The 16106-nt window shown below is 46.6% G+C and overlaps 1 protein-coding gene across 1 annotated transcript; it reads right to left on the bottom strand.

The window, feature by feature from the left end:
- Positions 1-10806: 10806 nt before the first annotated feature.
- Positions 10807-15867, bottom strand: LOC149339654 (toll-like receptor 9). The gene is made up of 3 exons (XM_089550527.1): positions 15076-15867; positions 14038-14189; positions 10807-11033 (listed from the first exon to the last, which is right to left on the bottom strand). Exons 1-3 carry the CDS (start codon positions 15711-15713, stop codon positions 10882-10884), a joined length of 942 nt encoding a protein of 313 aa, XP_089406653.1. The 5' UTR covers positions 15714-15867; the 3' UTR covers positions 10807-10881.
- Between the last annotated feature and the right edge of the window lie 239 nt (positions 15868-16106).

Genomic DNA, 16106 nt, shown 5'->3' with positions numbered 1-16106 from the left:
ATGCCAAATGCTGAAAATCCGCCAAGAAGAGGCTCATGACTCAAGGAATGCAGGCTGTTGTCAAATGCACAGTGTATGGAATAAATTGTACCACAGGTCCGCAAAGGACAGACTTTGCTAAAAAATGAGCCCTCTCTTAAGCATAAATGCCGCAATGTCCAGGCATCCAATGAAAACGCACTTATTTAACATGGAATGAAAAATCTTGGGAAACGGCCCAGAAGAGCACCCCTCGAGCCTTCGAGTGCAGTCAGGACAGAAAGCCTGTCAGCAAGTATAATGACTTCACTAACGTTGAAAGGGACCTTTTATAAGGCCAACTGAATCGCTGCAAATTCAGCAACTAATGTAGGCGTATAATCAGTGGCCCGAAAAGAATAACTCCAATAAAGAGCCTTGGAATAAATGTCAATATCCGCCTTTTCCTTTTGCTGAGGGGCATCTGTGAAAACTGCAGTATCTGTCGTAAATTTGTCCAGATACTCCTCTATAAGCCCATTTAAAACATTTGGAGGCAAATTCTTTGCATTTCTTGGGAGGGTGTAGCCAAAGTGAATAGCAGCATCGGTCCGCAGGTTGTAAACCTTTACTATAGAACTGATTGAGACTGAGTTTTCTGATAGCAGAGAATTTGTGAGCACAGCTTGAGGGAGCTTATAGCTAGGCTGAATAATGCCGGGGAACAGGGCCGGGCTTGTCGTAAATATGGGGCTTAGACAATCCTGGAACAGGCTCTAAAGCGCTGAGGAAAGTTCGCACAGTTAGAAGCTGAAACCGTGAGTTAAAATCAGGTATCCGCGCATCCAAGAGCAGCGCAGAATTTGCCACAGGTTTTGGTAGTCGAAAGCAAAGACACAGAGCACGTCTCTCCAAAAGAATCAAAGGTTGAAGCTTGTACCTTGGACAACCAGAAAAAATAACGCAACCAAATTCAAGTAGCGGCCTTACATGATATTTATAAAAAAAGAGCAAAGTGTCCCGGCACATGTCGAATTTTTTTTTGTGGCTGATCCTTACCAACCTGCCAAGGGCGCGCTCACCTATTGGCACATTTCTTTGAACTCAGTCTAACTACGGATCGTAGATAATACCCAGGTATTTTACGGAATCAACCTGTGGGATTGGGGTATTGCGATACAGGTAGGAGATGCAAAGAGGAAACGCCGGCGGGAAAACAACGAGGGCACAATTATTTATATTTAAAACTAACCTTAGACTGTCCAGCCAGACTTCCAGAGCGTTGAGGTACGCACACAACTGCTGATACAAAGTACAGACATCCTTCGCAGAAGCGAAGAATGCAAGGTCGTACGCATACAAATGGACCTTGACAGCCAGGTGGACAGAAATATCTCGCATGACCATATTAAACAGTAACGGCGAGAGCACAGAACCCCAAGGTGCACTCCCCTACTGATCATAAGTGCTTGAATTGTGAACAACCGTGCGAAAGAAACGTCTATCGTTTAAGAACTCTCTTATCCACACCAAGAGATACGAAGGAGGTTTGAGGTCAGCTATTTTATGAAGCAAAATACTGTCCTCAACGCTGTTGTACGCCTTTGCAGTATCTAATATAACTAAAGCTGAGACCTCCTCTACTTCACAGCAATCTTAATTCAGCTCTCGTAGTCTATGCGAGCGGACCAAATTGAAAAACCACGGCGAAAGCCAATCTCAACCTCTTTAAATGCACGTAGAGTCGATGCATGATTCGTGAGGCGACTGTGTACCACCCGCTCTAAAAGTTTTACCAAATCTGAAGCGAGAGAAATGGGTTGAATATTGTCAAGATCAAATATTTTTCCCGGGTATTTTAGCAATAAAATTGTTTTTTTTTTTTGCTGTTTTCCAATCTGTGGAATCCAGGCTTTTTGCAAAGACCAATTCACAATGTGTATGATCACAACATCTTGGGTAAAGTATGCGACTCCGTCAATGCGTGGGGCGGCAGACTGCAGACCGCTAACTGTAGATACTAACTCATATGGAATAACTTCATTGAAGCCTGCACGCAGATGAAGTAAGATGGAGGAAACAGTACTGCGTGCATGAAAATGCGCGGCGAGCCCCTGAGATTTGCAATTCAGATTATCTATTGCTTGTTCCAGGGGCATAACTGGTTACGGGACTAGAAGGTAAAGAGTTAGTGCGTTCCATAAATCTGTACAAAGCTTTTCAATTTTCTGAGCTCGACAAACAGTTATTTAAATTTGCATCGTATTCCTCCTTAGCTTTAGATAGAGTCTTTTCAAACGATTCTGCAAATAATTTGTAATTTATTCAATTGTAAGGGGACTGGTTATGCGTTAAGCTCTTCCATGAGGCCTTCCAGCGGCGATAAGCGGTTTCGCAGACTTCATTCCACCAGCGCGAAGGAATCTTGTTTTTCAGAGCTGAATTAACCGTAAACATAGAACATTGAATGGCTTCTAACAAAGAAGTTACAAGTCGGGAGACCCGGTCCGGGCTAACCGAGGGGTGAGAAGAGGAAAGCGCCTGACCTAGCAATTTCTTGAACTGTATAGTGTTGGCGAATTTTTTAGTGGAATCGGTCACTCTAAGGGAACTGTGCACTATAGTGAAAGTAATAGAGCAGTGATCACTCGGTGCACCATAGTCAACTGGCGACCCCGAAGATACCCCTGCCCCATTAACAGCGAAAGTCAAATCAATCGCTTAACGCGAATGAACCTACAAACATGTTATAGCACTTCTGTTGTAGCAGCGCACATCAATTGCGGACATCCAAGACCAAAGTACTTGCCCACTGAAATTTGTGCGGAAACCTCATATAGCATGATGTGAATTGAAGTCTCCCGCAAAAACCAAGTTGGAGTTATTACGCAACAAAGCATCCAAGCAATCCGTCCTACGGACGCCAGCCAGGAAGTAAATATTCGCATCTGTTAGACCGGCACACTGCGCTACAAAGATATCATCTGCAAAGATCTCACAACCCGGGCGCATAGTTTTTTGACACATTCGCGCGATGAAATAATTTTGATGAAATCAGTGTTAACAAGCCCCCACCCCTGCCGTTCGTGCGATCAGCTATAAACACACGGAAATTCTTAAGGGAGAATTGCCGATTAGGTGAGAGTCATGTAGGTTTCCTGCACTTGAATAATATCTGGGAAATGCTTTAAGTAAGAGCTGCTGTAAACCATGGAAGGAAGCTGCGATTGAGCGACAACTGAGCGATTTAGCGATTGAGTTGACGACTTGCATGAGTTGGTGCTGTGGCAAAACCGTCAGACAGCAGTTCCGAGACTGCAACGGCCCTGGTTGCAGTGGGTGTACACGATAGACTATCGGCCAAACCTTCAGTTCACATGGACAAGAGGACCCTGCAAAAGTCGCAATAACTGATTCTGTGGGAACCCGAGTACCACCAGCCTCCCTTCTACAGGAGTAGACGGACAGAATCCCAACACCGGAATTTAATAAATCCCCAGTAATCTCATGAGGTGAAGTTGAAGGATCAACCCCGCGGTTCATACCTTTAGTGCAGACAAGGTGTTCAGAAATAAACGGCTTAGCCGCCAATAAGGCGAAACGGGTACTGAAGCAAGTTCGCCACGCAGTCTAAATCAGAAGGCTTGCACACTATACCCCTCCTGCCAAACGGTCTTACTTCTGAAATTTTCAGATGGCGGCTGGTCACAGCCTTCAGCTGCTCCTGAATGATCCGAGAGTTTTTGGGTTTGATGGCAGCATCTCCAATAAGGACCAACGCCGCATGGATAACTTTGGCACCTTTACTACTGAATGACTCCAAAGGAAGTTTTTGAGTCGGCAAACTGGCGAGCCAGGATGCCGGACCTCCCCCTGGGGACATCAAAGCCATAGTCAAAAGCCTATCATTTCATCAACCCTATTTTCCACGGGACAAAAAACCTTGGAATACTGAAATAGGGACTCAACCATGGAGTTCATACTCAGCTTGGTTGGTTTTCGAGGAAAGGAAATGGCGCACTATAGTCTCACATCTCCGTGGACACCCGAACGACGCCGTAAGGGAATTAAGGGAGGAAGGTGGAAGTGAAAGAAGAGCGAGGTGCTATATTGGAGGTCTCCGGAATAATTTCGACCACCTGGGGATCTTTAAAGTGCACTGACATTGCACAGCGCAAGGCCCATTTTTCGTTTCGCCTCCATCGAAACGCGGCCGCTGCGGTCGGGTTCGAACCCGGGAACTCCGACTCAGTAGCCAAGAGCACTAACCACTGAGCAACCGCGGCAGGTAACCTAGCAACGTCTAGCTCAAGAACCATAGCCTTAACGAGGCCTGTCCGGATGCAGAGATCCTTACCACTCTGCGCTGCGTCTGCCAGTTAGCTCATATTCTTTCCGTCAGGTGGAGCACGTGCCCTCCTGCCTCTCACAGGCCTACTTCGCCTCAACGCGCAGAAATATATATATTTTTTGCTTGAACCCGCATCCTGTGAACATTTGCCTAAGTTTTTTTGAGAACCGTGCCATGTCAGTGCCCGTTACAGAACCCCAGGCGGACGAAATTAATCCGGTGCTCTCCACTGCGGAGCCTTTTTGCTCTTTTCTTTCTTTGAGTTCCCTTTTCCTCTCTTCCGTCACGTCGTAGTTGAAGTACCGACAGAGAACGAGACATTTAATGATCATTCGCTTATAACTTGGCCATTGACTTTCCGGTTTTAACCAAAAAACTGATAAACTTCAGCGTGCAAATAAATTGCTGAATTGGTAAAACAGAAAAATGCTGGTTACTATTGGTACGTTCATGCCAGCAGAGGAGCGCCTTATCCTTAGCGTGAAACTTGCCGCCTTGCTAGAGAATTGGAATCAGGCATTAGTAGGAATGTACCGAAGCGTGGGAAGCCTAACGAACATGGAAGACGAGGGCCCAATGATGAAATTCATGATATATTTTACATCATGCTACAAGGTAATCAAATACAAGTGGTTTTGGACCATCCATGAATTAGAGGAAAAATAGCGCCAAACCATGCAAACCACAAGAAAGAAACGAGGACGAGACACGCGCTAACTGAAACTTTATTGCAGCCAGGAAGCGCCTTATATAGGGTGAAGTTTCAAGGAGAAAGAAGGGTGACAAGAAAGTGAAAGTGAACAAGGCAACCATCTGGGATCGCACAAACAGGCAGGCAGCCAAAAATCGCAAAAATAAAAAGAAAAGTTACCTGATAGCGGAATCTAGGAAATTCAAGTATGCACCAACTAGCCCAAAAAGAGGTGTTAATGAATTAGACCATCCAGCGGGACATTCCCGATGACTTACAATTCATGCATGACTTGCCCAAACAATTAACCATTTTGTCTAAATGTAGCTGTTGAAGGAGTTCCAAACAGTATGGACAGGTCTATCGGCTCTTAGTTCGGGACGAATGTGGTCCGTAAGTGCTCGAGTCACAATCCCAAAGTTACCTCTAGTACGGTCAGTGCTTTCGTTGACCGTGCTTTGTTTTGCAAGCTACATGCATACGACTTGTCCATATTATCCCGAGCGTATTTGGATGTTTAAGGGTTCTTGTATTTAGTGCTAACGTTTAACCAGCATTTTCGAAGTTCCGTGCTATACCAACCGATAGGAGAGCGCAGTCATGGCTGATGGCAGTCTAAACATGCATGTGCTTACTGCAGTGAAATGTCAGCAGCGTCTGTACCGATGAAGTTAGTAAAACTGGGGCCCTCTCTTTCAGCTTAGACGGGTTTTAAGAATTTTCTCCCCGATAGCCTGAAACTAGAAACACCGTTTCTTCTTTTTTTTAAAGAAAAACAAAAGCCGACAAGTAACCGCCGACTTTTTCTCAAAAATGAACGCCGGACATTACAGGGCCATGCTTATACCCGTTTTCCCTTTCATCGAACGTATCGATGAACACAAACAGCGCACATACAGATACACATACACGTCGAATATACACAGACATTTTATATAAACCGTTTATATTGCCGCGGATCTTTGCCCTCTTTGTTCAGGCTCAAAGCCGCCGGCGCCCCGCCGCGGTGGCTCAGTGGTTACGGCGCTCGGCTGCTGACCCGAAAGACGTGGGTTCGATCCCGGTCGCGGCGGCCGAATTTCGATGGAGGCGAAATTCTAGAGGCCCGTGTGCGATGTCAGTGCATGTTAAAGAACCCCAGGTGGTCTAAATTTCCGGAGCCCTTCACTACGGCGTCCCTCATAGCCTGAGTTGCTTTGGGACGTTAAATCCCAATAACTAACCAACCAACCAATCAAAGCCGCCGGCACTCGACTTATCTTGATAGACTTCTCGAATGATCACAGCCGCGCGCAATGCTTCCACATTGTTCCAGATAGTTGCTTCGGCGCCTTATCTCAATGGTTCCCTGCCAACTTTAAATTTAGAACGACGGAGCACGGCAGTAATTCTTTTCAACGACCGCCGGGCACGCTTGTTGCTATCGTCACAGCCCAATCATTCAGTTCTTTGTGGGTGCGAGTCAGCACAATAAAGAGTTTCTTTTGGAAGCCATCTCCGCCTCTTCCTGACTGTCGGACTGCCGTCACCACTACTTGACAATATGAGCAGTCAATGTGCAGTCATATGCCATTCAATCCATTTGACAAATTGGAGCGGATCTCTGAGGTCTTGTACATTTCAATGTTATGTGGATTGGACATTGGTTCGCACGTTTACTAGGTCCCAAAAGTGGGGTCTATTCCAAGGATTGGACTAGGATCTGACAAGAGCGGCCATTAGTGCGCACCCACTGTGAAGGATGAGCCCGAGAGTGAAACATTTTAGAGTTCCAGTTTAGTGCGCATGCATACCCTAGCAAACATGCCCGAATATCAATGACGACAATTTCTAGATGCTATCTGAGTGACTCCATGGTGATGATGATCTGGTGATCGTGCCCTTTACAACAAGCGGGCACTAAGAAATGCCTAGACGGGAGAATTTAAAATCTTAAATTTCCGGGTTTAACGTCCTGAAGCGACTAATGGGCTGTGAGGGACACGGTAGTCAAGTAGAGCACTTCATGGGCTCGGGCCGGCCCCTCAAGCCCGGGAAATTGTGCTCTTTCGCCGGGCCCGGGCCTGGCTCGGGCCCTTACATAGTAGGGCTGTGTATAGGCTTGCTTGCGATTCATTATTGCAGCGTTAAGTACACGTGTGGAGTTCTAGCAGGGACATGGATGAAGCAGGACCGTAGTGTTGTCTGATGAAAAAACTACTCAACGCTCATTCACTTATTTATTATATTATACACTGTAAACAGAAAGAGAAAAAAAGGAGTAAGCTGTCCTGTAGCTAAGTAAGGGCTCTAGACTAGAAGAGCTTACTCTCTTTCTAGTTCCATACAGCCGTATTGATGTTTAATAGTTGTGTTTTCTTAAAAATTGCTTTATTGCTGTTGCCCAGAATGTCTCGTGTCTCGTATATAAAGGAATCTCATCATTAACCTTTCCAGTGGTTTATTCTAAAGCGCCAGTACTGCTTTCCTGTTGACTCGGAATTAGAGACAGTTCTTTGCAGACCGATTTTATTCAGCATCCCTCACAGTGCTATGCAATGCAAGTAACTTCAGACGAGCGCGCCTGACCGCGTTTAACGACACAAGAGAAGTTAGAAAATCCAGTACCAGGCTGCTCCAGCGAAGTTTTTAGTGCGTTCCTGACACGCGGCCCATTTGCACGATTGCATCACCGCTGACTTGCATTGTTTCAGCCATCAGCGAGTACACGCCGTCGGATGTACCAGAAGGCTCTCTGCATCGGCTCGGTTTTGTGTTACCGTAAGTTCATGACTAGACATTCTAATTCTCATAAGAACCGCTAGTAAGGGACCTTCATTCGACTGCTCGAGGGGCAGCGGTACGCCAAGATAGTATCTGACTGTCTACCTTTTGCCTCCAAAAAAACACAGCCGAGCCGGGCCTCACGTCGAGCTTGGCGGGCCGGGCCCGGGCTTAGTAGAGAAATAATGTAGCGGGCCCGGGCCGGGTCTGGCCTGGAAGCTGCGTGCCTGGGCCGGGCCCAGGCTTGGAGGCTCGGGCCTCAGAATGAGGCCCATGCAGTGCTCCATGGTGAAGGACTCTGCATTAATTAAGACCACCCGGAGTCCTTCAACGCTGCTTGCATGGCGCAGAGCATGATAACCTTCACAGAAACGTAGGAATAAAAAAAAAGAAAGTGAAATTAAAATACTAGAAAAAAGAACCCCGGGATTGAGCCAGGCTGGTGCGATGCAAACCGTGTATGCAGGCCGCATTCGCCGTATCCATGCAAAACCAGTTCATTGCTAAATCCTCCATGGCTAAAAGCCGCACCGTGCGGCAGACACAACTGGCCTAAAGCAGAGTGGCGCCCTCTTGGTTGAGCAGCGGAAGGCAGCGTCAGAGATCCGTAGCTAGTCTCGAGGAGAGTGCGCTGTTCGCGCTGTCGTCGTCGAGTTCGTATATTAGCTCAATGGTCGACACCGACCGTGGAAGATCTCTTCCTTCATGCAGATCACAAATGCTGTCAGCGTTGCTATGCGACAGTACGAGTGCAGGTTGCCTAATTATGAGTATTGAACCGAACGCGCTCAACATTCACAACATACCACTAATGAGTAAGCGGCCGCTTGGTTGGATGTACGGGTCCTGACGCACACCCTGGCCTTGAAGAAACAATTCGGGCCTCATCATATGGTTACAGGAAACCAAGCACCTATGTCGAAGTCACGGTGGAAGTCCACAGTAAGGCGTGACGACAGTTTCTTGCACTTGAGAACTATGTTCATTGGCATAATGAGCAATGCGCATTGCTCCCGCCCTTGCCTCGAACAGCGGCACTTTGTCGCCATCTTCTGGAAGATGTGATAACGACGAGTAAATCGAGCATGGCCTCTGAGATTTGTGTTTCGCGTCAGCTTTAAACGCTGCCGTTAACGCTCATTTTGAGAAAGACCGACACGTTTTACGATCGCACAGCGATCTTAGGCACGGTAGGTCTAAACGTTGTCTACTGAGGAAATGAATAAACCATCTTAAGTCCCCCGATTCTTTACACGACTACTTTATATCAATTGTTACCTAGTGCCTCATTTCTAGTCCCTCGTCCGGCTTCATGTTTCGGATGACGCATTCGCAATTTCGCGCGACGTACACGCAGCTAAGCCACCTACGAACGAGCAAATATAGAAAGAGAGAAAGCAATAATCGCAGGAATTGTTCGCCCTACTTTCCAATGAATGCATTACCAACATTCGGGCTAACGTGTTCTGTCTCAGTGTTCTTAAGAATGCTACTTTAATGTGTCGAATATAACTCTCAGTAAGAGGTCATTTTGCTAGACCTATGAGATTGTCTTATTGTCATGAAGACTGCGCGTTTCATCGGGCGCACTTATTCAACGACACACAGCCTTGACTGATGGTCGGTGAACGACAATGAGGTGTCTGCTCAGCTGATCTCATTGTTGGCAGTCTTCCGGAGTTGACATCGATGCAGGGTTGGTTCCTCTAGGGCAGAGGTTCTCAATCTCTTTAGCATCAGGGAGCCTCAACGGCTTTCAAAAGGTTCTGAAGAACACCGCGCCTCTTGGCTTTCAACCCTTTCTACCCGACATGTGCGCATAAAGGAGCATAAAGACATATGGCCCCCCAAGAAATGCCCAAATTCAATTAACGACTGTCTGTATAATGAAACAGTTCTCAACAAACAATTACGGTGTGATTAATCCAGAAGTGGAATGGATTATGCATTGACCTGTAGGTGCTCGGAGAATCCCAGAAAGCACTCCAAGGAACCGCGGGTTTCTCCGGAACCGAGTTCCAGAACCCGTGCTCTAGAGTATGTGCGCCTAAGGCGACGATGCTCCCGACACGCCCTCCAACCACCGTGCCGCCTGTTGCTCCTCACGAGACATTCTCTGGCCTATTCTATCACGCCGCTGGCTATGGTGCTCGGCTGCTGGCCCGAAAGACGCGGCAGTCGCATTTCGATGGAGGCAAAATGTTATAGTCGGATACAATTCAAGAAGGAAGCGGCTTTTCCCCATCAAAGGACCCCCTTCCAGAAAATGGCGTCGGCCGAGTTTTCTGAACATGCTAGTGTGACAATGCAGGGTGCGGCGTCACAATGCAGAGAGGAGACTATCCCTTACCATGGAGGGAGGGGACTATCTCCTTTCATCTGCCACTCCCTACATTGTCGCGCTTATGACAATCGGCCGACACCATTGGCTGGAAGGGGTCTTCTGACGGGGAAAAGCCGCTTCGATCGTTCTTGAGTTTTATCCGACTGTAGAGGCTAATGTACTGTGCGATGTCATGGCACGGTAAAGAACCGCTGGTGGTCGAAATTATCCACAGCCTTCCACTATACGGCGTCCCTCATAGCCTGACTCGCTATGAGACTTTAAACCTCGCAGACCCATGAAACCATAAGCGCCGCTCGGCTTTCCTTGTCCGGCCATTCGAGGCCGCTTTCCCCCTACTACCCCTCCTAATCAAGCGGCGATGTCTCATCCCTCCTCTTCTATCATGCCCTGCCACGCACCGAGCGGGGGTACTTTTTTCTTTTTTTTTTGTGACTGTTATTCGAAGCCACGCGCCGACAGCAGGGACGCCTTGTCAGTGCTAGCCAGTGCCAATACCTTCAAATGAAGTTGGAGGGCAGGACAGGCTCAGCAAGAACTACTTTTTGTGGCCTCACGTATTCCCGTCTTCCAATCCCACCAAGCCACACAATGCACGGCTCACGCCATTTTCACCGACGCATACATCGCGGCTGAAGCAGTTTTATTCCCACTTAAACGCTCGAAGAGCCGCTTCACTCATTAGACGTAAAACGCAGGTTGCTTTCTGTTTTATGAAAGGTAAGTTTATTGTCGGAAGTCTCCGACAGAGGACGCAATGCAAGCACCATTCATTCATGCGCCGTCAGCGCACGTAAGCTGTTGCTCGGTGAGGTCCTTGAGAAACTGGCCCTTCAACTGCTCCGGAGTCTCGCAGGCTGCACCCAACCAGCTGGGCGGATAGCTTAGCGCGAAGCGAAGGTTGCAGTCACAACGCAGTGGGTTGCCTGCAAACAAATAAAAAAAATAAAGGCGGTGTATATATAAGTTCGTGTACTGCAGTGTAACTCAAGAAAAGAAAAAAAAAATTCCAACAGGAAGTGCTAGTGTACTAAGAGTACAGTCTGTGCTCAGTTTGCAGCTCACCGAAATAAACTAGTCCAAGTAAAGTGCACGTCACATTTGTCTGTAAATGACTAGTTGGCAACGCTCAAGAATCAATTAAATCGAACCAGCCTCTTCCACTGACTCTAAGCTGTGGTTAACGTTCTGGTCTCCCAGAACGACTGGATGCCCTGCTGGTTTTGCTCCTTATTCTACATACAACAGGCATGAGTGCGGCAGTAAAATAAATAGTGCATCCCTCGAACCTCCAGTAGGCAGGGCAAAGAACTCAGCAAAATGTGGAAGTGAGCTCACATGCAAGGCTGACGCAAATTACAGGCCCAGTACGTAATCCGTTCGCTACCAAATTTCGAACTCCCTTTTGGAGCACTATAGACCTCAACTTGAGAGCGAATGCTGAGAACTTCAGAAGTACTATTTATGCAGCGTTTGCAGATTTAGAGACTAAAACGTGAGCATCGAAAAAAGTTGAGAGCTTCGTAATCAAGTCCCTGCCTGCTTTCCACTGGCATGAAGCATCTAAAATAGTTTACTATCATCTCGCACCGAAGTTGCCTCGGAAAACAAGAAGGGGACGGAGTGCTCCGTAGGGAAGCGTGGGTGACTGCGACGGCACGGTGCACCTGCCTGGAGCTCGCAGGAAGCGCCATGGGGCGTATACTGTTGCCTCTACAGTCAGTGAACTGCTGCAGTGTCTTCGCCTTCACACTAATAATGACATTTCTCGTAATATGCGCGTCAAAGATGCTGCTAACAACGGGAACCACGTGTTAGTTTGCCTAAGTATAAGGAACAATGTAAAATTCTCGTGCGGCCGAAATTAAAATACATCGAACACTTAACCCATTAATTACGTTAGCTCTCTTAAAATATTGAGAACTGCGCCGCTCGTTTCATTCTCTCAAATTATTGTCGTCACTGCAGCACTGCAAAGAAACAGAAAGAACTTGATTTTCGTATTTATGCCGCACATGTTTGTTTCACAGAATATGTCAGCGTTTTCTTCTCACCACGCTAAGGCAAATTTCACGTCGCATTGATGAAAAATAAAAAAATTAACGTTCTTTTTGTAACATTAAAAAGTGCAATTTCTGCCCCACATTATTTTTATTTTGTTTTACTGAGAAACTTCGGGATCAATGGATAGGACTTAAGATGACACAAGTGGTCGCCTGATGGGCCATATCGGCACAACACAGAAAGCAACAAATCGGATGTCTTCAATGCGAAAATTCAGCTTGCACAAAAAAGGTAAAAAAAACAGTGCAGTGCAGAGCAGTATTTTAAAACAGCAAAAATGCGGACAAAAAAACTACACTCTCAGTGCATTGCAAGAATTCATCTTTGACGCGATTACCTTCCCCACCCAAGGATGCCCTTTAGCCACATATCTCTTTTCAGTTTTTTCTACTGTTGCTTACTAGCATATATTACTCCACTCTTCCCTGTAGATCTCCCGTTGACAGACTTGCATTTTTTTTTTTTTTGCTATCAACGTTTCTGCGACCGTCAAATGCTTCCCCCGTTGGTTTTCTATGGCAGTCTCCGTAACTGCGCCATGCGAGCGATGAAGAAACATTAAAAAAAATATTTTGCTACACATCTAAAGAATGGGTCATTACCTTCAATATTTCCATAACAGTACCTACAATTTCTCAGTATTGACAATTTTTGTCCAAAAATGTTGGGCGTGTGTCTTGTTTTGAGCAGTACGCAATCAGCGACTGGAAGATATATCAAGTATGATGTCAATAGCAAGTACAGGATACCATCCAGATGCTAAAAGTCGTTTTATGCTAAGGTCAAATTAAAAGACCGGCTGTGGAGCTCCTGAACAGCTTTCAGGCCATGCAACTCTCCCACATAACCGTTGGGTCTGACGCTCCAAACCTAGGACACGCGCGTATGATTTCTGAACGAGCTTCTAAGGAAGGGTTTTGTTTTCTGACCAGCGCTTACTGACACTACATGAAATGTTTTTTTTTTCTTTCAGGAAAACTTGCGAATACTTTTAAATGAGAGATTTCCTTTGTGGAGTGTTGATAAATGCCCATAATATAGTGAACGAACATAATAAAACTCCGCTCCGTTTGCCTTCAGGAGTTCCCTCGAAGAGTCGCCCGTGTTCGCTGCAAGTCTAATTGTGCTCAGTGGAGGATATAAACGATTAAACCGACAGCGAGCTGCGAAAGGTAGATATCACTTTTGCATCATTATCATGCCATGCAGTTAGTCTGCGCTATCTCTTGTGCCCATCTCCCCACACAGTGCTTGGAAGATTTCCGATGGATGCACCATTGGTTTTTGTGGTATGTGAGGAGGCTACGAAGAACCGCTCCAATAAGATGTGCCTTGCTCATCGCCCCCTACCAGCGGGCACCGGTGCCGGTGACCGAAGAATTACGTAACGCACTTAAACTTACTTCTCTTACAAAAACAACGTTTTTCTAGGTTAAAACCTCCATGGTATAAGTCTTCGGCAAATGTAGAGGAACATTTGAAAGCCGAAAATTGAAGCAACGACCGCGAAAACAGCGATACACAAAAAGGACACAGTTACAAATGTACGGTCGAAGACAAAACAGTGGACGCTATGTTGAGGCGCACTGCATAGTCTTGGCTGATAAGATCAAAAAACGAAAGAGCAGAGAAGAAATATGCTCAGTCATGATATCAGAATTTTGGTTTGGGCTGGTTCAGTAACAGCAGCAACAAGTATGAAATTATGCTTGAAACGAGAGACACTTAAAGGCCCGGGCAAACAGAATAAGTGCCCGCGGCTTTGTTATTGCCGTTTTAACTCCATTTTTGTAATCATTGTTGCTGTGAACCAACCAAACTAAACCAAGGTTCCGGTTGAGGATAGCCAACTTGAAGTTTGCTTACCAATAAGACGAACCCTGTTTGCCTCGCCGTCGACGAGCGGAGCGAAAGTCTCGGGGCTGAACGTGGTGATCTGGTTGTGCTCAACCGTGACCGATCGCAGGACAGGCATGTCAGCGCTGAAGTCGCTCGGAAGGGACGTCAGGTCGTTCTTGCTGAAAAACCGCACGCCACCAATGGTTTTTATTCGGCAACTAACGAGTAACGTCGTTCAGAAATATAGACTCTTTCGCACTTAGGTATTTTCGTAATTGCGCAAAAGCCAGAGCTATGCTGCCACTTGTGAACTTACAAAGCATTCTGCTCCCTTACAAAAATATCTTTAGATAGTCTGTAGACTCTCCTAGGCTTTTGTCTATTAAGTCTATAAACTTTCTATAGACAAATCTTATAGACTAGTCTATTGGCAATACAAACCCTGTAGACAGTATATAATCAGTCTATAGATGTATGACCAATATATTTTTGGTAGCCCTTTTCCTATAGCCAATTTATAGACTGAATAGACAAAAGGTAATACCTACAGGAAGGCAATAGAGTCTATAAGAAGTCTATAGACAGACTATAAACAACTTTTATGAGAGCTAGGCTGTGGTCCACCTCCGATGGTAGCTGGGGGCCGGGGCTCCTCCGAACGTAGAGATTCCATGCTTCAAGAACAGGGTAAAATTTCAGTTTTGTAATTCGGAAACGGATCTACGAGAAAGCTATCCCAGGTGTAATTTTCCAAATATGAAGCATGAAACCAATACTAACTCGTTCTTTCGTTTGCTTCCCAGGAAGGATTGTTACTACGTATTTTGTGAAAGGACTGTTACTAGTTAACCAAAGAGCACATTTTGTGATGGTCAGTCAAAGAACAAAGCGGTCGTCTACGCGCCTTGTTGCCGAAGCAACCAGGTGTTATCTACTATAAGTGATCTAAAATTTAGTCTTTCAATCATCGTAACTCAAGATAAGCTCATGCTTATTATGCATAACATCGCACCGTTGGAATCAGCGGTAACCATGGTAATCGATTAATTTACGTGCTTCACTCACTAGAGGTCCAGTCTCCATAGTTTGGGCGCCGGCCTCGGGAGCATGGAACGAAGGAAGACCTTGAGGTTGCAGTGACGGATTCCCACAACTTCGAGGTTCTGCAGGCCGGACACCCAATCCTCGTCAACACTTGCGATGTCGGAGAAGGCTATGTTGATGACTTTCACGGTTTGTGGCAGCTCGTTGAAGCTTCGTGCAAGCACGAGATTTTTCGTCTCCGAGATTCGAACCGTCCTCAGTTGCTCCAGGGATGAAAAGACGGCCCACGAGGTGGGTATCGTGCTACCGTGGCTCAGGACGATCTTCCTCAGTGAACTCTGCAGCCCGTCGAAAGGATTTTCTCCCGGCAAAGAAAAAGTTTCCAGGTGTACATTGCTCAGTTCCAGGACCGTGGCGTTGATCTGAGAGAAGGCTCTGTCTGGCAGGTGACTCAGCGTACTGTCCTTAAGAACGAAGGTCAAGTCGTGGTGCAGCTGCGGCCGCTCAAGGTAAGTGGAGAAGTCGCCGGGGCTGCTGAAGTTGGAGCAACGGTAGTATTCGTAGTCAGACTCACTCGGGTCTTTACATGAGGGTTCTGCGAGAACCCCACGAGCCGCAGCGATGGCGACTACCAGCACACATGGAAGAGCACTCCACATGGTTTTCTTCTTGTTAAAAAACTGGTCGGCTTGACCGCTAGCGAACCGCACGAGGAAGCTTTTAAGTCTGCTCGTTCGTCGACAAGATGGCTGCTGTACTCGGTCTGTAAGACTTGGAAAAAACGGATGCTGATAAACCAAGATCGAGTGTCACCGCTGCGTTTCGCTGAAACGAATGATAGCTGCTGCCGCAGTTCCAATTGCAGTCTGCGCTGCTCGCGAAGAAGACCGCGCTCTTGGAAAGACATAGTCGAATAATACGGAAGATAGGAAGCGCCTCCAGCCGTCTCAAGGCCATTGCAGATTTTGCCAGAGTCGGCAAGAGATTTACGGAATTACAAACTGGAATCGTATCGTTGAGGCGTATGAGTGGCGTAGGAAGCTGCCTTCGTT

This window comes from Amblyomma mixtum, chromosome 6 (assembly GCF_055824585.1).
Source record: "Amblyomma mixtum isolate Tamu chromosome 6, ASM5582458v1, whole genome shotgun sequence".
Taxonomy (NCBI): Eukaryota; Metazoa; Arthropoda; class Arachnida; order Ixodida; family Ixodidae; genus Amblyomma; species Amblyomma mixtum.
Note: the sequence above shows the minus strand (reverse complement) of the source record. Positions and strands in the feature narration are given on the sequence as shown.